The sequence below is a fragment of the Acipenser ruthenus genome, chromosome 9 (assembly GCF_902713425.1).
Source record: "Acipenser ruthenus chromosome 9, fAciRut3.2 maternal haplotype, whole genome shotgun sequence".
Taxonomy (NCBI): domain Eukaryota; kingdom Metazoa; phylum Chordata; class Actinopteri; order Acipenseriformes; family Acipenseridae; genus Acipenser; species Acipenser ruthenus.
This window is the reverse complement of record NC_081197.1, coordinates 27258825-27285049: the sequence shown is the minus strand read 5'-3', so window position 1 is coordinate 27285049 and position 26225 is coordinate 27258825. Positions and strand designations below refer to the sequence as shown.

The 26225-nt window shown below is 37.3% G+C and overlaps 1 protein-coding gene across 1 annotated transcript; it reads left to right on the top strand.

Annotated features, from left to right (window-relative positions):
• Positions 1-2943: 2943 nt before the first annotated feature.
• Positions 2944-4421, top strand: LOC117405485 (BTB/POZ domain-containing protein KCTD12-like). Its single transcript, XM_034008578.3, has one exon. The coding sequence runs from the start codon at positions 3020-3022 to the stop codon at positions 3899-3901; it is 882 nt and encodes a 293-aa protein (XP_033864469.1). The 5' UTR covers positions 2944-3019; the 3' UTR covers positions 3902-4421.
• The last annotated feature ends 21804 nt before the right edge of the window (positions 4422-26225 follow it).

The window sequence follows — 26225 nt, the reverse complement described above, 5'->3', positions numbered from 1 at the left end:
TTAGACCTTGGCAGTAATAGTAGCTATCGTCGGGACGACAATTCAAAAACTGGGGGTAGATTGTAACAGGTGAGACTTATTCTCACCTTAATTAGTTTAATTAATGCTTGTTGTCACTCGCAGCGCATATAAACTGGTGTTCCGGCTAGGTCGAGAACAGCATTCATTTTGCCGCAAGCCGGGGTTGCTAGCTGACTGTAAAGCGAGTTTTACTTGCGTGGAAGGTATGTTTTGATATCTCAGTGCAATGTTTGTTTTTATATATATTTTTTTTTTCATTCTTACTTACCATGGTAACTTACAGCTATGCTGCTATTTATAGGTCCAACTGTGCAGGACGCCTCTATTGTTGCTGTGTTTTGAGGTAATGTCAACTTACATTTTATATATGTGTTTGTGGGTTTGCGTTGCGCTGCCCGAGGTAACATTGTTAAGAATTCTACTATGTATAGCGGTGAAGTTGTAGGATGAGTGAAACTCTTTGGGATCTGTTTAAACATTGTGTTGCTGGCATTACGAGTAATTGTTGTTCTTTGTAATTGCAGACGGAGTAATTGTCAGCTGCTGTTTCTTTTGATTTTATTTTTATACGGTTCTTTTATCTTTTTGTATTGGTATATGCGAGGAGGGGGGATTTTGTATTACTACTGTGTTTATTGGTTTGGGTCTCTTGCTGCCACATGGCAAATGGGTGGTTGTGGTTTTTTTATTTATTCACGGTTGTTTTATTTTGATTATCTGGTTTGCATTAATTGTTTCACTTTTCCATTATCACGGTTTGTTTGCACATTTTGTATTTCTTATTTTGGAGTGGTTTCATTTTGTTTTAGTTTATTTGCACTGTTAACCCCTTTCTGCCTTGTGGCACTTGATACCCAACAATTAATAACCTAGTTCTTGAGGCACCTGAGATTAAACTGTTGTAATTTTATCTCCTTGAATCTAGGCTGTTCGGGTGACCTCCTGGTGACGTATTGTTGTATTACATCTGTAAATTCCTGTATACCTTACAGTATTTGTCTGCAATCTTTACTTTTTAAATAATTTGTCCCTACAATAAATGATTACATTTTAATAATTTGTCCCTACAATAAATTATTACTTTTTAAATTATTAGTTTTGCTCATGTCTCGGCTTATTTTCATTTAATTGAAAGGGGTCTGCAATTGTGGAACCTGGCCTTGCTCACTATAAGTGTCCATAAAACTATTTCTTTGGGTGAAATTCCCAAGGTGCCGTAGTGAGATAAAACAGTTAATTATATAGTGTAATAGTCGCATTGTCACAATTAATTGCTATAAAATCAAGAAAAACAACAAATCCACAGCCTGTGTACCCTCTCTCGCATGCTCTACCCCCGTTTATTCACCTGTCTCCTCTCCCTTTCCAGTCCATTACCGGAAGATATATCCTGATTTCAAAAAGTGCGTGCATCAACTAATTAGAAACAGGGTCGTCTTTTTTAAGGGGATACGCACCTAAAAACAAACACAAAAAACCCCACAATAAAACAGGAAAATCGGCTTAAATAATTATAAAAATTATATATATATACATTTGAACATTATGTGGTACTCGCCACAAGGTGCCAAACGCTATTTGCATGCTGCATTATATAAGCACTATTTTGAGATATGCGCATGCGTCAGCGGTTCATTGCATTTGTCCGTGTGATTAATTACTCTATTATTAATGTATTTTTTTTAAATGGGAACTTTCGGTATTATAAATGAGATGTACTTTTAAAACATCAAAACACATCTCAAAATAATACAAAATTCATCATTACATACACGTGCTTAATACTTTAGAGGTGTCCTGAGTCACGATGAAGATTCGATTACTTCTGGATTAACTAAAAAATAAACAACTCAAGTCTGCGCAGTGAAGTGTAGAGATATTTCATTTTTGAGGTGACTGATGATGGGAATAGTAAAACAATAATACAAAAAAACGTGTTTCTCTATGGATATTGTGAAGCAAAGCACCACGAAGTTAAAGTAAGTTAAGTTGTTGCTTTTCATATGTAAATATATGTTAACGTCTATATGTTTCATATTGCAATTGTGTTGTATTATATTTTTCTATGGTTTTGGAAGACTTAGATATTATCGATATCAAAATACGTGCACGATATCGATGTACAATTTTCATATCGGTGCCCACCCCTAATTTAAAACAAAAACAATCCGGAAAGAGCTGTGCTAATTAATTATGTGTGGTTAGTTCATAATATTGCGCTGTCATATGATTTATGTATTTATTTGTTTATTATATATATATATATATCTATATATATATATATATATATATATATATATATATATATATATATATATATATATAATCGCTACTCGCAAAAACTTCCACCGGGGGCCACTGTTGTTCCAGTTTCTGGTTCCAAAAAGTTCTAAGCATAAAAATTCGATTCAAGAAAAAAGGGGAAGGGTGATTCAGCTTCAGCTGGTTGTCTGTGCAAATGGTGCTGTGTTGTGTGTTTTATATTGGTTTGCAAAGCCTGGGATACAGTACATATTTTGTGACACTGTGGTATTTTTTTTTATTATTATAAAAACGCTGTCTGAAATTCACTTTAGTATTCTTTCATTAAAGAACGACGATTTTGACACTGACTGCCTGTTCCACATTCCAACAGTAATGTTAACTGTTACGATAACTGAAAACTAACGTAATGCCCTCCTAGACATGGGTAAAATAATCAAAATTGCCAGTTAATATTAAAGCACGTTGGAAATAAATAAAAAATACTTTTCTTATGTGTTAAGAAACACGTTGTTATATCTATAGTTTAAAACTTCGTTTTGGTTAACCGTAGAGTGGCGATATTGGAAGCAGAAGAGTTAACATTGCAATCATTCAAATCAGCTGCCTGCTTTCTCCTCCCACGCCACACTGTGCAGCTCTACATAAACAAACCACAAACCTGCCTCCCTAGAATTTGCTACAAACTGCAGCAGCAACAGAACGCTGGTGCCAGGTCTCACTCTACAGTACAGGCATGGCTCTGGCAGACTCTGCGAGTGGCTTATCAAACGGTGGCGATGCAGACTCCCCTTTTCCTGAAATTATAGAGCTCAATGTTGGGGGACAGGTATATCTGACTCGACATAAAACTTTGATCTCAGTACCCGACTCTCTGCTGTGGCAGATGTTCAATCAGAAAACCCCCAAGGAACTGTCCAGAGACAGCAAAGGCCGCTACTTTCTGGACCGGGATGGCTTTTTATTCCGTTATATTTTGGACTACCTGAGAGATCTCAACCTGGTGCTACCTGATTACTTTCCAGAGAAGTGCAGACTGAAAAGAGAGGCAGACTTTTTTCAACTGCAAGACCTCTCTAAGAGACTCAGCCCTAAAGTAAGCAAGGAGAATTCCATCAGTGAAGAGATCAGTCAAAGTGACCCAGAAGAGGTAGGTTTTCTTGGTGGAGCGGGGGGCTCGACCACAAGCTTGGAACCAACGCGCTTTGTGTCAACAATGACAAGTACCCATGCACGTTCCCAGTCACTGGAGTCCAGGAAATCAGGCTACATTACTGTAGGATACAGGGGGTCCTACACCATCGGGAGAGATGCGCAGGCGGATGCGAAGTTCAGGAGGGTGGCCAGGATCACAGTGTGTGGGAAGACCTCTTTGGCCAAAGAGGTGTTTGGTGATACCTTGAACGAGAGCAGAGACCCCGACAGGCCCCCGGAGAGATACACCTCCAGATACTACCTGAAATTCAATTTCCTGGAGCAGGCTTTTGAAAAGCTGTCTGAAGTCGGCTTCCGTATGGTGGCTTGCAGCTCCACAGGCACGTGCGCTTATGCCAGCAATGACCCCAGCGAGGACAAGATCTGGACCAGCTACACAGAGTATGTTTTCTGTAGGGACTGATCAGACAAAATATGAGACCCAGAAGTAACCTTAAACTTAAACTGAAGTGTAGCTTAATACCAAAAAAAATAAAATAAAATAAAATAAAAAAAAAGCTTGACATAACAGCGTATATTTTATAGTGTTTTATAGTGATGTTTTGAAATATATATATGTGTGTACTGATAGTTAAGGTTTTTGATGTTTTTTATTACTTTATTTTATATCTGATACTTCCCTAACTTAAATCTGTCTGTTACTAATAGTAATATACTTGTTAATGTACTTTTATAAAACAATGACTAATTTTTTGGTTGAAGTCCATCTTTGCCCAGGAAACAGAGGTCTGCAGAGTCAGTGGTTGCTGGGGGGATATGATCAGTATGCTTTTACCCATTGCTTAGAGTTTACAAAACTTGCTGTGCAATAAATCTTTTTTTTTTTCTTGCAATGAACGTGGTTTTATATACTGTATTAAAATTATTATAAAGTCTGTTCTGTACTTATTGCTAAATGAATAAAGAGTTTGAATTCACACTGACTACAAATGTAAAAGAATGCAGTGGAATTGATTTTCAGAGTGCAATGCTGTGCTGTATGTTGTACTCTTAATGTAACAGTTCACAAATATATTTATATTAATATACAGCTTAAAGGGTCAAACTCTATTTGAAAAAATACGTTGTTGCGTCAGGGTAATAGATCAAAACAGCCTTTTATTAACTGTAATTGTACAATTGGGGCAAGTGCTAGCTTGTTAAGCAGAATATTTTCCTGAAATAAAACTGCTTTGAATATGAGACGGAACAAACGTGTACAAACATAACATACAGCACATTACCTGACTCATTATTCACCAAATACACTGGTTTTTGTGATGTCACCAGATTAATACAAAATAACATCATACATTGCATATGTCTTTCATTTATAAAATGAGTATAACCAACATTTTCCAAAACAATACGTTTTCTGTATTGTTGCTGCTTTTTTCTGTGTATTAAATCATCTATTTTTCTCTAATTCATTTAAAAACAGAAGGTTTTGTGTATGTACAGCAACCATAAATAATTAGGTTGTTTACCAGAGTGATAAAGGATATGTTACATGTAAATAAGTTCATTCCTATCCTAATTTTCTAAAACAAACATATTATCTTCATATTCAGATTCATCTTCACATTGGAAAATGCAGATGGAATGATTGTGGTCTATTATTTTAATACACACGTGTGGTGTACGAGTGTTCACGTGTGTTTAACATCACTGTTGCACAACAGGAATTTCATTTGGAAATGCTAGCGGAGTGTCATTTTGAAACTGTAAACCCAAAAAACAGTTTTCCAACAATATTGACACATCAGTAGTCTCCTGTGCAGTGCATTCTCTACTTGTAGAAAGGGTATCAGTGGCCAGGTGTGTGCAGATCTTTTAAAGGCTTCTATTACCTACAGTAGTATACAGCATTATGCAAAATGATATTTTCTGTCTGGAACTAAGAGTATTGTGATGCTAGACAGTGAACAGAACTTGTGAAAGCTTTCTTGTGTCAAGTAGTTTTAACAGTAAGCACACAAATAAAAATTCCTCCAAGCAGTAGTTATGCCAACTAGTTGGAGAAAGAACCAGTTAATTCGTAATACAATAAGAGACTATCAGGATCATATTTTCAGCCATATATGGCTCCTTGAGCTCTACAATGTGACTCTTTTGAAGTATCATAATTGCATTTTTTCATGGGAGTTGAAAAAACTGCAAGGACAATCTGTAGTCATAGTTAAAAGCAACTATGCAGCATATTGCAGGGCTCGAAATAAACAGTGGCCATGCGGCAATTGCAAGGGTGCCCTTCTCAATCGCTGCAATGCCCCTGAAAATGCATGTCTGTTCACGCAGTGTCCTTTCAGCTACAGCAACTAGAGACGCCTGTATTAGAAGTGTTTGTGTGCAGTACACAAAAAGGGAGAAAAACAGGTGTGAGTAATCACGACTGGAAATGAGAAGCTGCACATAACTGTAATGCTCAGTGTGACAGGAGACAGCTGCAAACTACCTCCATGTGTGTCATTTTCGTATATGCGTAATTGAGCTTGTATCTTTGTAAATGCATCTTTCTTTGATGTTTTATTTTTTCCTCAAATTGAGGGTGGGAAATTTGGGCTTTGACTTAAATTCAAGGGCATCTTAAATTCAAAGGAATACGGTATTACAGCAGTGGTAAGATCTACAGTATGTTACTAACATACTTGCTAGATTTCCATTCTTCTTTCAGTACTGTATTTTAAGAGATTAATTGGGCAGTCAGAAAGTGAGGGCATGCATGTCATTTGTTATTTTAGTTGTTTTCTTGAAGAAGGAATATATATTGTAAATGAAATTTGTGACACAACTGAAGTTTGACCCCTTCCTAGTAAAAATTATTTCTTAGTTGTTCCTGTAATAAACTAGATGCACAAAATGACAGTGGTGCAACAGAGTATCAAATCTGCAGAATGATAAAATAAAAAAAAGAAACAAGAACATTGATGTGAAAATCAATTAAAATGTTCACAATTAATTTGATGAAAGGTAGAACAAAATGCTGTAATGCTTTTGTGAAAAACAAATAATAGCATAATATTTAATTAAGCATGTAAAAAGCTAAAATATTTATGGTGCCTGCTACATATACTTAGTTTTCAAGGCATTTATAATCGGTAATTGCATTTAGTATGGATGGAAAAGTACTTATAGTACAGAATGTCTGGTTCAACAGGAACAGCTATATCAAGCAACTGATTTTCTGTTTGTACTGAAGCCACTTAATTAGAATGTCACTGGACTACATGCACTGAATTAGTAGGGAGTACCAAAGTGGTGTTCTGATTCCATAAAGCACACATGGGCATGCTCACTGGAATTACAGTATGTCATTGGAGTGCAAACTAAAAGCTCTGGAAATGGAAGCAGTCTTCACAAGTGACCAATATAAACTGAGCCTTACATTTGTTGCTGCCAATGGTTTTCATGGTAACCATGTTAAAATAGGCAAGCTAAAAAAAGACTGAAAAGTACCTGGGGAGGAGACCAACACACAATTAAACATTTCATTCAATACTGAATATCTATTTAATCCACCGGCATCAAAACATTACTGTTATTTATATATATATATATATATATATATATATATATATATATATATATATATATATATATACAGACGTGCTCAAATTTGTTGGTACCCCTCCACAAAAAACGAAGAATGCACAATTTTCTCTGAAATAACTTGAAACTGACAAAAGTAATTGGCATCCACCATTGTTTATTCCATATTTAATAGAAATCAGACTTTGCTTTTGATTTTTTATTCAACATAATATTGTAAATAAGAAAACAAATGAAAATGGCATGGACAAAAATGATGGGACCGCTAACCTAATATTTTGTTGCACAACCTTTAGAGGCAATCACTGCAATCAAACGTTTTCTGTAGCTCTCAATGAGACTTCTGCACCTGTTAACAGGTAGTTTGGCCCACTCTTCCTGAGCAAACTGCTCCAGCTGTCTCAGGTTTGATGGGTGCCTTCTCCAGACTGCAAGTTTCAGCTCTTTCCATAGATGTTCGATAGGATTCAGATCAGGACTCATAGAAGGCCACTTCAGAATAGTCCAATGTTTTGTTCTTATCCATTCTTGGGTGCTTTTAGCTGTGTGTTTTGGGTCATTATCCTGTTAGAGGACCCATGACCTGCGACTGAGACAGAGCTTTCTGACACTGGGCAGTACGTTTCGCTCCAGAATGCCTTGATAGTCTTGAGATTTCATTGTGCCCTGCACAGATTCAAGGCACCCTGTGCCAGGCGCAGCAAAGCAGCCCCAAAACATAACCGAGCCTCCTCCATGTTTCACTGTAGGTATGGTGTTCTTTTCTTTGAAAGCTTCATTTTTTTGTCTGTGAACATCGAGCTGATGTGACTTTCCAAAAAGCTCCAGTTTTGACTCATCTGTCCAAAGGACATTCTCCCAGAAGGATTGTGGCTTGTCAATATGCATTTTAGCAAATTCCAGTCTGGCTTTTTTATGTTTTTTCTTTCAAAAGGGAGTCCTCCTGGGTCTTCTTCCATGGAGCCCACTTTCGCTCAAAAAGCGACGGATGGTGCGATCAGAAACTGACGTACCTTCACCTTGGAGTTCAGCTTGTATCTCTTTGGCAGTTATCCTTGGTTCTTTTTCTACCATTCACACTATCCTTCTGTTCAATCTGGGGTCGATTTTCCTCTTGCGGCCGCGCCCAGGGAGGTTGGCTACAGTTCCATGGACCTTAAACTTCTTAATAATATTTGCAACTGTTGTCACAGGAACATCAAGCTGCTTGGAGATGGTCTTGTAGCCTTTACCTTTACCATGCTTGTCTATTATTTTCTTTCTGATCTCCTCAGACAACTCTCTCCTTTGGTTTCTCTGGACCATGTTCAGTGTGGTGCACACAATGATACCAAACAGCACAGTGACTACTTTTCTCCATTTAAATAGGCTGAATGACTGATTACAAGATTGGAGACATGTGTGATACTAATTAAACAAATTAGTTTGAAATATCACTATAATCCAATTATTTATTACCTTTTCTAAGGGGTACCAACAAATGTGTCCTTTGCCATTTTAGAATATCTTTGTAGAATAAGCAATAATTCATCTCTTTTCACAGCATCTTTGCTTTATTCTATGACATACCAAAGGCATGCAAGTATACATGATAAAATAGCTTTTAATTTCATCACTTTTCAGGAGGAATGAAGCATTATTTCAATGAGCTGTAAGGGTACCAACAAATTTGAGCACGTCTGTATATATCCAAACTTGGCTTGAATCACGAATTGGGATAATGTGTCCTTATTATTACATATGTTAATCAAAAAACATGGGGAAAAAATATTTAAAAGCTGCCGAAGAAGGCAAACTTATTGTAATACACGCATTATTGTTTTTACTTTTACGTTCATTGCTTTTCAGTCAAAGCAGAACGAAAGTTAAGTTTCAACATTATTTTGCATTTAATTTATATGTAAGTACAGACAGGAGTAATTTCTATGTTTCTCGAAAGCCAGGAGATGTGAGTCACAGTCACATGTCCAGGAAAAATAATTTGAATGGCACTGAAGCAGCTCGATTTCCCATAAAGTTCAGTCCTGTACTGTATAGGTAGTCATGGTAGTTCCCCTCCATCCTTTATTCTGACTTGGCCAGAGTAATTGCTGTGACTCTCAATTAAATAGGTACAGAAATATGTTTTATTACAGATCTAGTGACTGTATTTTGTGTTTGCCAGAAACTGCTTCAAACATTCTCTACTAACATTAAGTAGGATGTTTCTTGTATAAATATATCCCTGTTCAAAACTTCCATTATTTGCTACCATAAAAAAAAACCAATATACTTTTTAAAATATGGTTCACTACTGATCTGGTTCTCAGTCAGTGGTTTGAGATTTTCTTGGTCCCAAGAGGAATACACAGCAACAATTCCTCCAGGTTATTGCCCGAAAAACACACAAAGCTTGAAAGCAAAAAATTAAACTTGGACAAGGCATTTCTAGTTTTATTTTTATATTTTTTTATTTTTTGATGTTTATATAAATATGACCTTCTGTATTAACTGCAAGACTAAAAAGCATGTTCAAAAACAGTAAAGTATAATAGTATTTTACGACATAAACAATCTGTAGAAAAAAAGGTTTTTAAATTTACATTTAATACAGGGCAGTAGCTCCTGTCTTTTATAAGCCCCTGTTTTTTGAAAGGAGAAAAATGTTTTTTTTTACTAGAAACAAACAGCTAGAAGTGCTTTATAATTTGAGGCAAGTTGTTTGTTACATAAAACACTGGAACAAGGGCAAGGCAGTGATCACGAGGATCGCATCTCTTGCTTCCGTTTCTGTTTTATTGGAATTAGGTTAGCTGCACTACAAATTTTATATATATATATATATATATATATATATATATATATATAATCACAAGAATTTAAAGTTCCATTCCAGTAAGCTTATTCCAAAAATGATCAAATTACATGAGTCAGTGTCAACTATATATAAAAACAAAACAAGCAAGAGCTCAACCTTATGGCAAAAATGACAACATAAACAAGATTTTTTTTTTTTTTGCAAGTACTTTTTAGAAGGAGTTATTTATCTTTTATGGTATATTGTGGGTATTAAGACATGCCGATTCTTCACATTCAAGTGGCCGACTGATGGACAGCTGGGCTCACAGTAAAGCCCTAATGAGAGCTAAAGGGTCTCAGAACCTCCTCTTGAGTGGGTCACATTTAGGATGGCTATGTTTGCATGACTAAAAACAGGCGACCTAAATCTTAAGTCGCCTTAAAGCTAAAAGTGGCAAGTCTAAAAGGGCTATTAATGCTTTGAAATATGCCTTTGAAAATATGCCCCATTTATTTTATAATTGCCATTTTATCATGTATTTTATAATTTATTGTAGGCCTGTCATTGTTTAGAAGAATTGAATAGACCCCTTTTACAGTACCATGTATATTTTTTTATATTCATTGCCAGGAACTGTTGCTTGTGATGAACTGCAATAGGTAGCTCAAATTATCACTGCCTTAGCTGTACCTAATACAGGAAGTATCTAGTGCTGTTTATCTTGCACTTCACAGAATACATAATTCCATCATACAAAAACAATAACATCTACAGGAAGTTCAAATCTGCTTCAGCACTGACTTAAGCTTAGCACCCTTAAAAGATGCACTATATATTTGCATAAAGGTGCATGAAAGGATAAAGTTTGATCATTTACACAAATCCTGAACAGAAGCAGCAGCCATTTTAGTGTCAACAGGAGTAGAGCATTAATATCTATATCAAAGGCCTTTGATACTGTAGGTCAACATTAACTGCACAGATAAGGAGGCCTTGATCTGTAGGTGATCTGATGTTGTTTGTGACCTTTTCTCGGGAAGCTGCTTATCGTGAGAAGTCTGTGACAAACTAACACTGATTTGTCTTGCCGTTTACTGACTGGCAAAAAACATCCTCTCTGAGAGGAGTTAGGGGAACCCAGGTCCTGCACCTGTTTTGAATTTGTACAGAAGCTGTAGTACTCAATTTAAAGGCAGAGCCCTGTGGTTCAAGTGACTTGCTGTTCTAGGAAAGAGCATGCTGTTTTGCTGATCAACATGGTTTACACTTTGCTGAGATATTATCAGATCAAATCATGTTTTTAAAATGTCAATACACAAAATGAGTACAGCAAAGGTATTACTCCTGGCTTTCTAAAAGTTCCAAGTCTGTAAATTCCTAAACTTGTTATACAGCATTTTACTTCAGGCCTGGACAGCATTTTAAAATGGTTGTGCTTTATTTTTGGTTTAGGTTTAAAAAAAAACCCAAAAAAACCTCCTTTCTTGGAAGTTCCTCTTGTATTAACATTACTGGAAATGTGTTGAGGATACTGTTTGAATTTGCATGTGTTGTGTTTATCTTCTATCTACTTTATAGTTACATCAATAGGGGAGCCAGACAAATGTAGCAATTCCCTTTTTTTCAATAGTTTATTGTATAGTATAAGTATTGCTGGAAGGTGTATGTTAGATATTTCAAATTAGAAATCATGGATTGGGAAATCTGTGTGTAGTTCAGTTTACTGTTTGAAATTTAAACTGTTTTAACAGGACTGGCATGACTATAACGCATATAGTACTGTAGGAAATCAGTCTTTGTGAAAGCAGACATTAACGGAAGTAGGTTCCTAAGCCAACAACTGTTTTTAGACTTTGTGGTCTTATCAAGAAGTGTACAGGTTGCAAGACACGTGGGGTAGTGAAATTTGAGTGGAATTAGAATTAACAGAAGGACACAAACATGTTTTTTAGCACATCATCTCACTGCTCAATGGGGTAAAAATACAGCAGGGTAGGGATGCTCCAAGTGCTTCTGGTGACCTTGAAGGTGTGTGTCGACACTGCTGTAATTCCACAACTATATATAACACAATCATATATTTTGTGGAAAAAAACTATGGGCCATATTTTCAAAGCGTGTTTAGCATATTTACTCCAGTCTTTAATTAACTCCTATTTTTTGAAAGGAGTAAAACCCCTATAGGCTTTATAAAACACGTATGAAAACATCAATGTAAATAATGTATCTTAAGCTCTTTCAAGTTGTTTGTTTCCCAGTTTTCACCTTTCAAAAAACAGGAGTTAATTAAAGACTAGTAAACGCTTTGAAAATATGCCTTCTCTTTTACTGTACCACAGCGAAGTAAAGAAGTAGTAGACCTAAAAAAAGATTGTTTTCATAGAAGCAGATTGGGTTTCCATGGTGTCTTTTTGACCATTTAATAACAAGTGAGTGCAAATTCTTCCTGTTAAAGATCACACTTCATTCACAAACAGACTATATTTTATGACCATATGCACATATATAGCTCCCTGACATAGCTTTACCTAGCCACAGTGTTTTTCATTGTAGCTGTGATTCGACATTTTAAGTGTAGCTGTTAATCTTGCCTAAGTATTGTAATGTTTATCACAAGTGTATGAGAACTTCTCACCTAGCTGTCTTTGCTGGAATACATTTTTCAAGTTTTTACTGTAACTCTGTATTTACTGTAAATCTGCAAACTGTATCGACAATAATAATGTACAATGAGTTCCACAGGATGGATTGAAACCAGCCACTGAAAGCGTCGCTACTTTTTCCTAATAAAGTGGCCAGGCCCAGTAAAACACCTGAAACATTCCTGAGCTTTTCCTCAGCCTCTATTTCTGTATAAGTGTAATATAATGCACAGTACTTCTACACTATATACAGTATTGTACACAGCAAAATCACACTACTGGTTAAAGAAAGGGGCTTGCAACCAGGAGGTCCCCGGTTCAGATCCCGGCTCACTCACTGATTCATTGTCTGACATTGCGCAAGCCACTTAACCACCTTGTGCTCCGTCTTTCGGGTGATACGTTGTTGTAAGTGACTCTGCAGCTCTGTAAGTCTCTGTAAGTCATCTTGGATAAAGGCATCTACTAAATAAACAAATAATAATAATAATAATACTGTGCGGACGGCTGCAGTGTTCCTTGCTATCACAAATACTTGCTTCCTGTGACTACTTTCTGTTCCCTAATTTAAAAAAGAATGCATTGCGCATTAGAAAACTGGATAAATAGGTTTCATCCAGTTGTCCAAAGCACTGTTGTATAGTACGGTTAGCTTTGTTTAGGATGCATACAAATAGTTGCAGACTCATTTTTTGGCAGCTTTTCAATGAATCATGAAAGGTTACTGCTCTATCTGTGCACTTGCATTTTACATTTGATGCAAAATCTACTGTACCTTTAAATACAAATACTTTTTGGTGGATTGTCTTTGAAACAAGCTTTACATTCAGTATGTGTACATTCACTTGGTATTGTGCATACAAGCACATTGCATATGTATTCTGCATCTTGCTTATACACGATATGGAATATGCCGTTCCTCTAGAATTCTCAGTTTACATGCAACTGATAGTTTGCTGAAGTTTAGAGCACTAGTGTGTTGCACCATCTTCTGGCAGATTTCCACCTGTATGCTACATACTGCAAAAGGGAGATTTAAAATTTTGCATACTACTGGTATATACTGTACCACCTAGCAAATGACATACTCATATTTGGAATATGGCCAATCACATGCAGAATGATATAAGTGTATGTGTATTTTATATTCTACATAAGTATACTAATACTAACCCAAATTGAAAATGCATGTAAACGTGCTGAATGATACTAACAGAATGTGTCTAGGTCACCCCCTGCATGAGTCGCATGACACAATCAATCAATTCCTATTTTACCACGTGTGTAATCATTGAAAACAAGTGAGCTGATTTTCAAAGCATTTTACTCCAAAGAGTAAATTACTATTTTATTTTTCAAAAGGAGAAAAACACCTGTAAAAATTACAAAACTAGAAATAAACTCAGAAAAGCTTTGAAAATCGGCCCAGTCTCATTTCCAGTGACCATTAAAGGTCATGCACAACAACACCTCATCCAATCTCACATTAAAACAACCCTTTTTAATTCTAGTTACAATACAATAGTAGAAATAATACAAAACATCATAAATACCGGTATATGTCATAATATCAATACCATTGAAAATGGGTGCTGTTCAATTATGTTAACAATCCTTGTACTGTTTAAATAGATCTTTAAAAAAGTCTTAGCGCAGTGCTGTCAATCAGTACAATTACTGCCAGCAAGGACAAAGGGAACTCATTTACAGTGTTTTGCATTCCAGCTATCTGGTGCACAGCATCTGCCTCAAATCAATGCTATTGTCATCAAATCAAAACTGATACACCAGTGCCACTGATCAATATTGGTACATTTTAAACAGTTAACCATTACTACATTTTATTTTCAGAAAACACAGCATTTTTAGTAATGTAATGTATATTAAGTAAAGTGCTTTATGTACACCTTATGTGCACCCTAATTCCTCTTTATTCCATGCTAATTAGATTCAGTCCTTTAAGCCCTGGGATCAGTTTAGTTGCTATTCTTCGGAATCTCTCTAGAACCACAATGTCCACTTGGACACAGTGCATCTCACCAGTTAATTATACAACCTCATTTGTATTCTACATTTTTGGATATATATCCACACATTCTGTTTGCCTTCATGATTGCTTCCCTGCACTGTGTATTTGCTGACTGTGATGAGTCTATTACAACATCAAGGTCTTTCTCTTGGTGTGCCTGTTCTAGTTCTATCCCCTCCATTTGGTATTTGGATCTTACATTTTGCTGACCAGCTTGTAACACTTTTATATTTGTGGACAATGAATTTCATTTGCCACATTTCTATCCCGTTCTGTATGCGGTCTAAATCTTTTGGGCTTTCCGTTGGGCACCCCACTGAGTGCATTGCTACAGTCAGAGGTTTACCCCTAATTAAATCAATTGAAGCTGATATATCACATTTATAGGGATTTCAAACCAAATATGCAGACTGCATCAGCTATTGAAAGAATGCATGGAACAGAAAGATTTTTAAAGGAATATTTAATTCATAAATTCATAAACATTGTCCATTGGACTTACCTTGTCCATACAAAGGTTAGGTACTGGTATACTTATTCACAAACCATTAAAAAAAATATTTCATGTTTTAAAATGCTGCAAAGTTAAATGTTTGTAACTGTAACAAACTGCCTGAACAACCCCTGATGGCTACTGTCACAATTTCCTGTGTTATCAATTTCCCCATTATGTCATTTACATCATAGAAAAAACAAATCAGCTTCCTTTTTATATCATATTTTCTTGTAAAAACAGTTACAGTAACTGTTGCTGTAACTAATAAAGGAGGAAATCCGATGAAAGAATGTAGAATTTGCAGGTTACCGGTAATATGCAGTGCTGAGAGTTAACAATCATATTCTCTTTGTCCCTAAGCCAGTTTAAATGAGGGTTGGGATTTTTATTGTGACAGTTTTGATCAAGAAGCATTTAAAGCATCTCATTCCCAGCACCAAAAAATGACTGTGTGATGTTAATAAAAATGAAAATCCAAGGTGATTCAAAGGGTAATACGAGATGCTGTATTGTAAGCATCTGCTGCTTCTCATGTTGATCCGATCTTGTAGTGCCATAGGTAATTCATCCATGACTTCAAACACTCACTCATTGTGAGGTAAAGCATAAGAAAAAAAGACAGTGATATTTTAGCTAATGCTTTCCAACAGTGTATGATTGAATATTTGGATAACAATAGAGATAAAAAAAGGGGGCGAGGGGGTATATAGTGTATCAGAGAAACTGATTAAGTGCTAGAATTGCAAGTTGGATTGTAAAGCCAGACATCACAGGAAGATATGGTGGAGCCTATTGTAGGAGATATTTCATTTGTGATGTTTTCTTTAATTCCAAAGGTGTCACTGTTATACTTTTGATGAGACGCACTGAGACTCAGTTGAGCATTAATATCCTCAGCAGCAAGCTCTCCTGCTTGGTAATTGATCGAGACTGTACTGGTAAATTATTAGGCAGGAATGACTAAGAATATTAATGCTATTATGAACATTTTCAATCTGTTTTATTATAGATAATTTTGTACTGTGTCTTATTTTTCTGTTTTATTAAACTAAGCCATTGTGAGTTTCAAGAATCAAAAGCTCTGTGGGCATCTGCTCGCATCCAATTTAAGACTTTTGCTCTTGCCTATTGCTCTATTCATCATACGGCCCCTTCATATCTCCAATCCCTCGTGTCTCCTTATATTCCCTCTCGTCCTCTCCTCTCATCCTCTACTGGCTGACTTGTTATACCTTCTCTTCACTCTCCTTCCTCCTGTGCTCGCACCTTCTCTTCCTTTGTCCAGCTACCGCTTATCCTCAGGACTGTTCAGTCTTTTACTGCTTTCTACAATCTTCTCAAAACCCACTGATTCAACCTTCATTTGTAAATTTATAGATCTTTCTATATATCTTTTTTGTATTTTCCTTTATGTATATTTATTTTGTATATATTGCATATATGTGTTTGTTTTGCATTTTATTGCCTGTTCCTTATGTACTTTTATATTTTGTTTAATTTCTGCAAGTCGCTTTGGATAAAAGTATTAAATAACAATAATAATAATAATAATAATAATTATAGACAAGTGACTATTCTTGAGATGGTTTATACAGTAATAATCCATCTCTGATACAGTTTCTAATATTGTCATCAAAATGTAGAGCAAGAATTACGTTCTTAGCATAGTTCCTCATAAGTGATCAGATCAGTTAGTCATCCAGCCATGAAAGATACATTGAACGTAAGTCTGAGTTTTTTTTAATATATAAATAGTGTCTTTATGCATTGTACACACCCTAGAGGGATACAAACTGTTCATCTAAATTGCTTAGTAAAAGTATTACTTATGCATCACTTTCTAGGAATGTCAAAATAAATATGATAAAAAAATCTTGGTGTGAATTCACTATGTAACACAATTTTTGTTCCTGGGTAGTAAGTGTTATTTCCTAATTGCTTATGCCTCAAAAGTATAGAAAATGGCTATTATTCCCCACAAACTTTGCTTTTGTGACCAGGACAGTGATATTTTGAAATTTACCTATTTCCAATGAGAAAACGGGCGAATTTGTGTCTTTTCGTTCACATAAAGTCAGAAAAAAACAACATATGAATCCAAATTAACATGTATTTATACTAAAGTAATACAAAAATGACTACAAAATATTTAGAAGTGAGTAGTTTTTCGAGATTTACGATTATACTGTAAATCACTTTCACGAATCAGCCCCCAAATGTAGTCTCCCATCATGTTCTCGTTATACTGTCCTTGGTAGCGGCGTTCAAAGTCCAGTATATCCTGGTGGAAGCGCTCGCCTTGCTCCTCCGAGTACGCTCCCACGTTCTCCTTGAATTTATCAAGATGAGCATCAAGGATATGGACTTTGAGGGACATCCTACAGCCCATTGTGCCGTAGTTCTTCACCAGAGTCTCAACCAGCTCCACATAGTTTTCGGCCTTGTGATTGCCCAGGAAGCCCCGAACCACTGCGACAAAGCTGTTCCAAGCCGCTTTCTCCTTACTAGTGAGCTTCTTGGGGAATTCAGTGCACTCCAGGATCTTCTTTATCTGTGGTCCGACGAAGACACCGGCTTTGACCTTTGCCTCAGACAGCTTAGGGAAGAAGTCTTGAAGGTACTTGAAGGCTGCCGACTCCTTATCTAGAGCTCTGACAAATTGTTTCATAAGGCCCAATTTGATGTGCAGTGGTGGCATCAGCACCTTCCGGGGGTCCACCAGTGGCTCCCACTTGACGTTGTTCCTCCCCACAGAGAACTCGGTCCGCTGTGGCCAGTCCCGCCTGTGGTAGTGCGCCTTGGTGTCCCTGCTGTCCCAAAGGCAAAGATAGCAGGGAAACTTGGTAAAACCGCCTTGGAGACCCATCAGGAATGCCACCATTTTGAAGTCTCCTATGACCTCCCAGCCGTACTCATCATACTTCAAGGCGTCCAGCAAGGTCTTGATATGTATCCACTTAGGCAGCTGGAACTAAACTGAACTGGTGGGCTTAAGGCCCCTGTATTTATACTACTATTTATATTACTGGAAAGTTCTAGAAAGTTCTAGAAGTTACTCCAAGTTTACTCAGCACTGAGTCTATCTGGAATGTTCTGGAAAATAGGTAAATTTCAAAATATCACTGTCCTGGTCACAAAAGCAAAGTTTGTGGGGAATAATAGCCATTTTCTATACTTTTGAGGCATAAGCAATTAGGAAATAACACTTACTACCCAGGAACCAAAAAAAAATAAAAATTATTGCACGGTGTTATTCAGGGGATATATCTAACAAGATTCATGCTATTGCGGGTAGGACCGGGGGATCCAGTGGATTACTTTTCTTAGGTGTCGAGTTCACTGCTAATTTGTGATGCTATATCGACAGACAGTTCTCACGTTGAATTTAGATGAATATTAGACAAGGTTTCTCTGGAGAGGAAAAGAAGAAAAGAAAAAAATATCTCTAATCCCATGCTAGATGCACAAAATGTGGCAAGTCTGTTCTTTCGTCAGCTGTCATCACGTTTCGTCATGCCTGAGAGAGCATCGACCACTCTTTTGTGTATAATCTTTATATTGTTTTTTTAATTGTGTGTTTCTCACGTGTGGTCTCGTTTATATGGATTTATTGTTACCGTAGAATAAACTGTTGTATTATAGTTCACATTGCAGTTCACATTGCTTGATATTTCAATTACAGTATTGAGTCTATAAGGTGAGGGTTATGTAAGGATAAATTAACATAAGAAACATAAGAAACATAAAGTTTACAAACGAGAGGAGGCCATTCAGCCCATCTTGCTCGTTTGGTTGTTAGTAGCTTATTGATCCCAGAATCTCATCATGCAGCTTCTTGAAGGATCCCAGGGTTTCAGCTTCAACAACATTACTGGGGAGTTGGTTCCAAACCCTCACAATTCTCCGTGTAAAAAAGTGCCTCCTATTTTCTGTTCTGAATGCCCCTTTATCTAATCTCCATTTGTGACCCCTGGTCCTTGTTTCTTTTTTCAGGTCAAAGAAGTCCCCTGGGTCGACATTGTCTATACCTTTTAGGATTTTGAATGCTTGAATCAGATCACCGCGTAGTCTTCTTTGTTCAAGAATGAATAGATTCAATTCTTTTAGCCTGTCTGCATACGACATGCCTTTTAAACCTGGGATAATTCTGGTTGCTCTTCTTTGCACTCTTTCTAGAGCAGCAATATCCTTTTTGTAACGAGGTGACCAGAACTGAACACAATATTCTAGGTGAGGTCTTACTAATGCATTGTAAAGTTTTAACATTACTTCCCTTGATTTAAATTCAACACTTCTCACAATATATCCGAGCATCTTGTTGGCCTTTTTTATAGCTTCCCCACATTGTCTAGATGAAGACATTTCTGAGTCAACATAAACTCCTAGGTCTTTTTCATAGTTCCCTTCTTCAATTTCAGTATCTCCCATATGATATTTATAATGCACATTTTTATTGCCTGCATGCAATACTTTACACTTTTCTCTATTAAATTTCATTTGCCATGTGTCTGCCCAGTTCTGAATGCTGTCTAGATCATTTTGAATGACCTTTGCTGCTGCAGCAGTGTTTGCCACTGTTTGCCTATTTTTGTGTTGTCTGCAAATTTAACAAGTTTGCTTACTATACCAGAATCTAAATCATTAATGTAGATTAGGAATAGCAGAGGACCTAATACTGATTCCTGTGGTACACCACTGGTTACCTCGCTCCATTTTGAGGTTTCTCCTCTAATCAGTACTTTCTGTTTTCTAGATGTTAACCACTCCCTAATCCATGTGCATGCATTTCCTTGAATCCCTACTGCGTTCAGTTTGAGAATTAATCTTTTCTGCAGGACGTTGTCAAAAGCTTTCTGGAAATCTAAATAAACCATGTTGTATGCTTTGCAATTATCCATTTCAAAAAAGTCAGGTAGGTTAGTTAGACACAATCTCCCTTTCCTAAAACCATGCTGACTGTCTCCCAGGATATTGTTACCATATAGGTAATTTTCCATTTTGGATCTTATTATAGTTTCCATAAGTTTACATATAATAGAAGTCAGGCTTATTGGTCTGTAGTTACCTGGTTCGGTTTTGTCTCCCTTTTTGTGGATCGGTATTACATTTGCTATTTTCCAGTCTGTCGGTACAACCCCTGTGTCAAGAGACTGTTGCATGATCTTGGTTAGCGGTTTGTAAATAACTTCTTTCATTTCTTTGAGTACTATTAGGAGGATCTCATCCGGCCCAGGGGATTTGTTTATTTTAAGAGCTCCTGGTTATTTAAAATTGGATTGGAACAGGTCGACATGTGGGGCATGTTGTCCGTGTCCTCCTTTGTAAAAACCTGTGAAAAGTAATCATTTAATATATTTGCTATTTCTTTTTTTCTTCATCTATGATTTTGCCATTTGTGTCTCTTGGACATTTAACCTCCTCTTTGAATGTTCTCTTGCTGTTATAATATTGGAAAAACATTTTGGAATTGGTTTTAGCCCCCTTAGCAATATTGATTTCTATCTCTCTTGGCCTTTCTAACTTCCTTTTTGACTTGTGTTTGCAGTTCTAAGAACTCTTTCTGTGTACTTTGTTTATGCTCCCTTTTAAACGCTCTGTAAAGTGCCTTTTTTCGCTGAATATTTTTTTTTAATTGATCTATTAAACCATTTTGGCCATTTTGTTTTAGATTTAGGTTTGTCTACTTTTGGGATGTAATTGTTTTGCGCATCTAGTATTACATTTTTAAAAAACAGCCATCCTTTTTCTGTGGATGTTTTCTCTATTTTACTCCAATCTACTTCTGTTAGTCTCTGTTTCATACCTTCATAGTTTGCTTTTCTAAAATTGTAAACCTTAGCTTTAGTCATTACTTTTGGGGTTTTAAAAAATATTTCAAATGAGACCATGTTGTGGTCTGAGTTTGCCAATGGCTCTCTGACCTCTGTTTTAGTTATTCTATCTTCATTATTTGAAAAGACTAAATCAAGGCATGCCTCCCGTCTAGTCGGTGCCTTGACAAATTGTGTTAGGAAGCAGTCATTTGTCATTTCCACCATTTCAATTTCGTCCATCGTGCCCCCCATCGTGTTTTCCCATTTTATACTGGGGAAGTTTAAATCCCCCATTAGTATGGCTTCTCCTTTTCTACACGCATTTCGAATGTCATTGTATAACAGATTATTTTGCTCAGCGTATGAATTTGGTGGTCTATAGCATGCTTCTATTATTATGCCCTTTGAATTTTTGTCCATTATTCTGACCCATATTGATTCTGCATTGTTTTCTTTGTCCTGATTTAACACCTGGGCTTCAAGACTATTTCTTATGTATAGCGCTACCCCTCCGCCTCTTCTGTCCTGCCTGTCTTTCCTATACAGTTTGTACCCACTAATATTATATTCGTCTCCATCACTCTCAGACAACCAAGTTTCTGTAACACCTATCACGTCATAGTTACCTGTCAGTGCGGTAGCTTCAAGTTCTAACATTTTGTTTCTGAGACTTCTAGCATTAAGATAAATACATTTAATAGTGGTCTTACCTGAGTTGTTGCCCTTGTTTAGATGTGGTCTCTCTTCTGTTTTTTTTGTTTTCTCCCCCCTTCCTTTCTAGTTTAAATGCTTATGGACCTCCTCAAGGATCCTTTCTCCGAGTAGATGTTCCAATGTTGTTTGTACCGATGTGGACGACTACTACCGGGTCGTCTCCTGTTCGTTCTAGGAGCCTGTCCACGTTCTCAGTGATGTGCTTGACAGAGGCTCCTTGAAGGCAGCACACAGTTGTAGTAAGGGGGTCCAAACTGCAAACTGAACTTGCTGTGTTTCTCAATATGGAGTCCCCAACGATCATGACCTCCCTTCTTTTTGCTGCCTGGCCAGCACTGTTTATAGGGTCCTGGATGTTGTTCCTTTCATTCTCTTGATATTGGTTTTGGTCATCTAAATGTTGAAGTGGCTCGAATTTGTTGGATGTCGGAAGTTTCTTTTTTTCCCTGCTTCTGCCTATCTGAACCCAGCTGTTTTTACTTTCTTCCATCTCTGTGGTGGCTTTCAGTCTGCTAGGGGTGTAGACTTCCATGAATTCTGGGTGTGTCAGCTCCTCAAGCTCCTGTTGCTGTCTCATTTCCTCCAGCTCCTTTTCTTGCAGACTTACTCGGTGGAGCAAGTCCTGGATTGTGCGGCACTTTACACAAACTTGGTTGAGCTCTGTTGGGTTTTCACGGATTTCCCACATCATGCAGTTGTCACAGATTACTGGCTTGAAGACCATTTTTTTTTTTGGAAGTTTAGTTTAGCTTCTGCAGCTGTCAACCTGCTTTCATACTGCTTCTAACTGCATTGTACTTGTCCACGACTGTACTTCTCCCACGATGTCGCTTCCACACGCTGTCGCTGGGAAGACTGCCTGCCTTTTGTTTGTTTGTGTTTGTGCTGCGGGCTCCGCCCCTCCCCCGTGTCTCAGAACGCCGCAGAATTTGAATCAGCTGCTCCGAGTTTCAGCTTGTTGTCAGAAAAATACACGCAGCTGTAAGGCATTAAGCTGCAATGTTTTCTGATTAAAGCAACTCCAGATTTAATTTAAAGATGTAATTCCTCCTTTCTGCTTCTAACTGCGTTGTACTTGTCCACTCGTACTTCTCCCACGATGTCGCTTCCACACGCTGTCGCTGGGAAGACTGCCTGCCTTTTGTTTGTTTGTGTTTGTGCTGCGGGCTCCGCCCCTCCCCCGCGGAATTTGAATCAGCTGCTCTGAGTTTCAGCATGTTATCAGAAAAATACACACAGCTGTAAGGCTTTAAGCTGCAATGTTTTCTGATTAAAGCAACTCTAGATTTAATTTAAAGATGTCATTCCTCCTTTCTGCTTCTAACTGCCTTGTACTTGTCCATGACTGTACTTCTCCCACAATGTCACTTCCAACCAACAGCTGTGACTTTTTATTAGCAAAAAGTATGGGAGTACGGTCACTGTGGCATTTATTAATACAGCTCAAAATCTCCTCAGAATGGATTCCAAATGGTTCAACGGGGCACATTTCTTAGTAGTACAAAAAAGCAACTTGGTAATACATTTAGAACAGTTTTAATGCATGTCCTACTTAGCAGGTCTCTGTTTGCAAAGCTGTCACTTGCTTTGAAAGGGGTGATTATTAAAGCTCACAAAACTATGCAAAATACATTAGGTATTCAAAGGTATCTGAAGTACACTTTTTTGTTTTTTGTTTTTGATTTTGTAACTTGAAAGAGCGTTTTTTAACCTTTTGATACAATTTAGCAATTTACCTTTGATCTCTAATGTTTAATTATTAATTACAGTTTGACTGAGGCCACGTCAGGAATTATATATATCTACACATTTAACCACGTTTTTATGGAGTTAAGAAATGAAAAGGGGTGATCCTTGTCTCCAAGTACCATTGTGCCATAGTAAAGTTTCCCATGGTAAAAGCATAGCAAAGTGTAATAAACATACTGTAAAAATGATAAAGTATAGGTAAGCATTGTAAGGACCAGAGAGGTATGGTAAACTATGGTAAATGCATAATATAATAATGGGAAAAGCATAGAAAAGTGCAACATTACTGTACAAATGTACTGTTTATCATGAGTCCTTCTTTATGTCATATACAATTAAGTCATGCCTAAGCTTGCGCAATTTTTGTTATTAAAAATAGATGTGTGTGTATAACAGTATGTTAAATAGAATGCTCAAGATCATAGATGTTTACAAACAAGCCCCAGGAAAACCCCTGTTTATGACTATTTTCTAAGCCATTGGCAGCTTTGAGGGTAATTTTGGCTTTTTTGTAATCATGAGTCTTACACTTCTAGTTAACGTTCCCACTATACTAAAAATAATACCAGACAGGATAAAAAATATACAAACTATATTACATTTAAAATTACAGTATATAAGACATGGGTGAATACTGTATTGATCACAGTGGACATAAGTCAATGCAGGTGTGCTTGTGTTGGCAGAGGAAGTGTTTATATTAGTCATGATTTTCCATTACGTATATATCTCCCACAAGTATCACTAGTATGTAGCTGTGACAGAAAGACAATGATTCTTGGTGGTAAATCTCCCTCCCGACCTGTGAGGGCGCTAAGTAACGGGAATAGAGTACTCTGGACTACTTGGTCTGACACTTCGTTCCGAGGGTTAAAGGAAATCGGTCATGTAGAAAAGAGATGGAGCTGCGGTACACTAACTCTTGGTATAATGGTATAACTGTTGGTATCATTTGTATGGGGAAATGGGTTTATTGTGTGTCTTTTTGGAGTTGATTTGTGTGATTAAATTATTGTTTACAGACGGGCGCTCGATTGAGACTTGCTGCCTGCTAGGCTTGGTTGAGGGGAAGGGCAGCAAGTGATTGGCTGTGCTGGTCCTCAATCAACAGGTGGGCGGGTCTCGACCGAGTGTCCGTCCGGTTAAAAACATCCGATGGAGATGGATCGGGGCGACTGCAACGCCATGCAGGGGAGCTGCGTATATTCGGGAGGAGAGGATTCGCTCTGCAGGAACGACAGCTACGCATAACCCTGAAACTGCAAGCGGTGCTTGTGAAGGCAATGCCCAGCCAAGGCCGTATGAAGAAGCAGGAGTCATATGAATACCGGCTCATAAGTAGGTTAGTTTAGGGGATAGTGATCCCAATTAATGTATAGCGAGGGTTACGTAGTGTAGCCAGTTCCTGGAGAGGGATGCCTTGTTTTATAAGGCTAGCGCTCACCCTCTGTGGCAACTTTTATTTGTAGTTTTTGTACTGTGTTTTATTTTGTATTTTCGTACAGCTTGCTGTATGTGTCCTCTGTGCGTTACCATGGCTGGTAACGTCACATGACCCCTTTATTTACTTTTAGGTTTGTATTAATAAATCCTGTGCGCCTGTGCTGGCATTTCAAATCCACCTCCCATGTCTCTCTGTATTGCTTAAGCAGCGGTTACCCACACACGTGACATGAGCACCCTGTCACAGGTGGTTTAATGAGTTATCCGGTTAACTTCCAGATTTAATTGTTAAAGTCAGGCTTATTCTGTTGCACAAAACGAGATAATAATAACTCAGACTTAAATCCATGGTAACTTATCATGATTAAACAAAGCTGCTCCAGAGCAGGATAACTAAGATTAATCCTGACTTTTAAAATGGAAAAAAAACTGTTGGCATGGCATCACCTTTTATCCCAGGAGCGGTAGATGTTGGTGCTACAATTATAAGAAGGGCTTTTCGTCGGGAGAGGGTGTTCAGTGATCGTCAAGATCCACTGAATAATCCAGATTCTTATTTCTTAGCAGACGCCCTTATCCAGGGCGACTTACAATCGTAAGCAAATACATTTCAAGTGTTACAGTACAAGTAATAATACAATAAGAGCAATACCATTTCTCTAGGGATGGTATCCTGTATCTGGCCGGTCTCTTGAACAACCGACCCGACGGAACAGAGCCCTTACACGTATACAGGTGCTCTGCATAGGCCGAAGGTTTATGGCTGTGGAATATTTTTGTATACAGTCGGCAATGCTGAAAAACTGTTTACTCCTCACTGCTCATCAGAAAGCAGAGCAAGAATCTTGCCATTCAAATATTAAACCAAAGTAGTGGAACTCATGGCAAACTAATCATTTCAGATACCCGTGCTTGTCTGGGCAAGCTATTTTTAAATTGTGTGAAGAGTCACCTCCAGTTATGAATCAACGTGACTGCATTACTGCATTAAATCAACTAAAATGTAGTTTGTGTTCATAATCTGCTTTGGGCATAAACAGAATACGATAATACAAACGCTTAAATGAACTGCAAAATGTAATACCATTTAATTTGGGCAATCACTGTATCACGAGGAGCGCCTGCTGCATACTACGCTGAACAGCTTGTCTGCTACCCTTTTCCAGTCATGCAGTTATAGTACATTGCGTGCTGAAAAAATGTAACATCAATGGTGTTGCTTCAATTTCCTTCCTCAAAATGCCAATAGTGGTGCTCCTTTTGGGATTGTTTAGTTAAAATGAAACTGCCAGACTGGAAGGGTTCATGCAAACACTGTGAATTGTGTAGGGCTGGGACGATAACGTTTTTTTTTACTATCGATGCATCGTTTTCATAAAGACCCAGTGCATCGATGCATTGTTTTTTCGTAACGCAAAAGAAACGTGTAAATAATAAGTACATATATTTTCATCAAATCTAATCACGAAAAGTAAACGTTTCTCCAGCTGAACTTAAAACTACACATTTCTAATTATTTATGTCTAGTCACACT

Bases quoted from the DNA above. Each gene is read 5' to 3' on its own strand.
- LOC117405485 (XM_034008578.3), top strand. From the start codon at position 3,020: ATGGCTCTGGCAGACTCTGCGAGTGGCTTATCAAACGGTGGCGATGCA.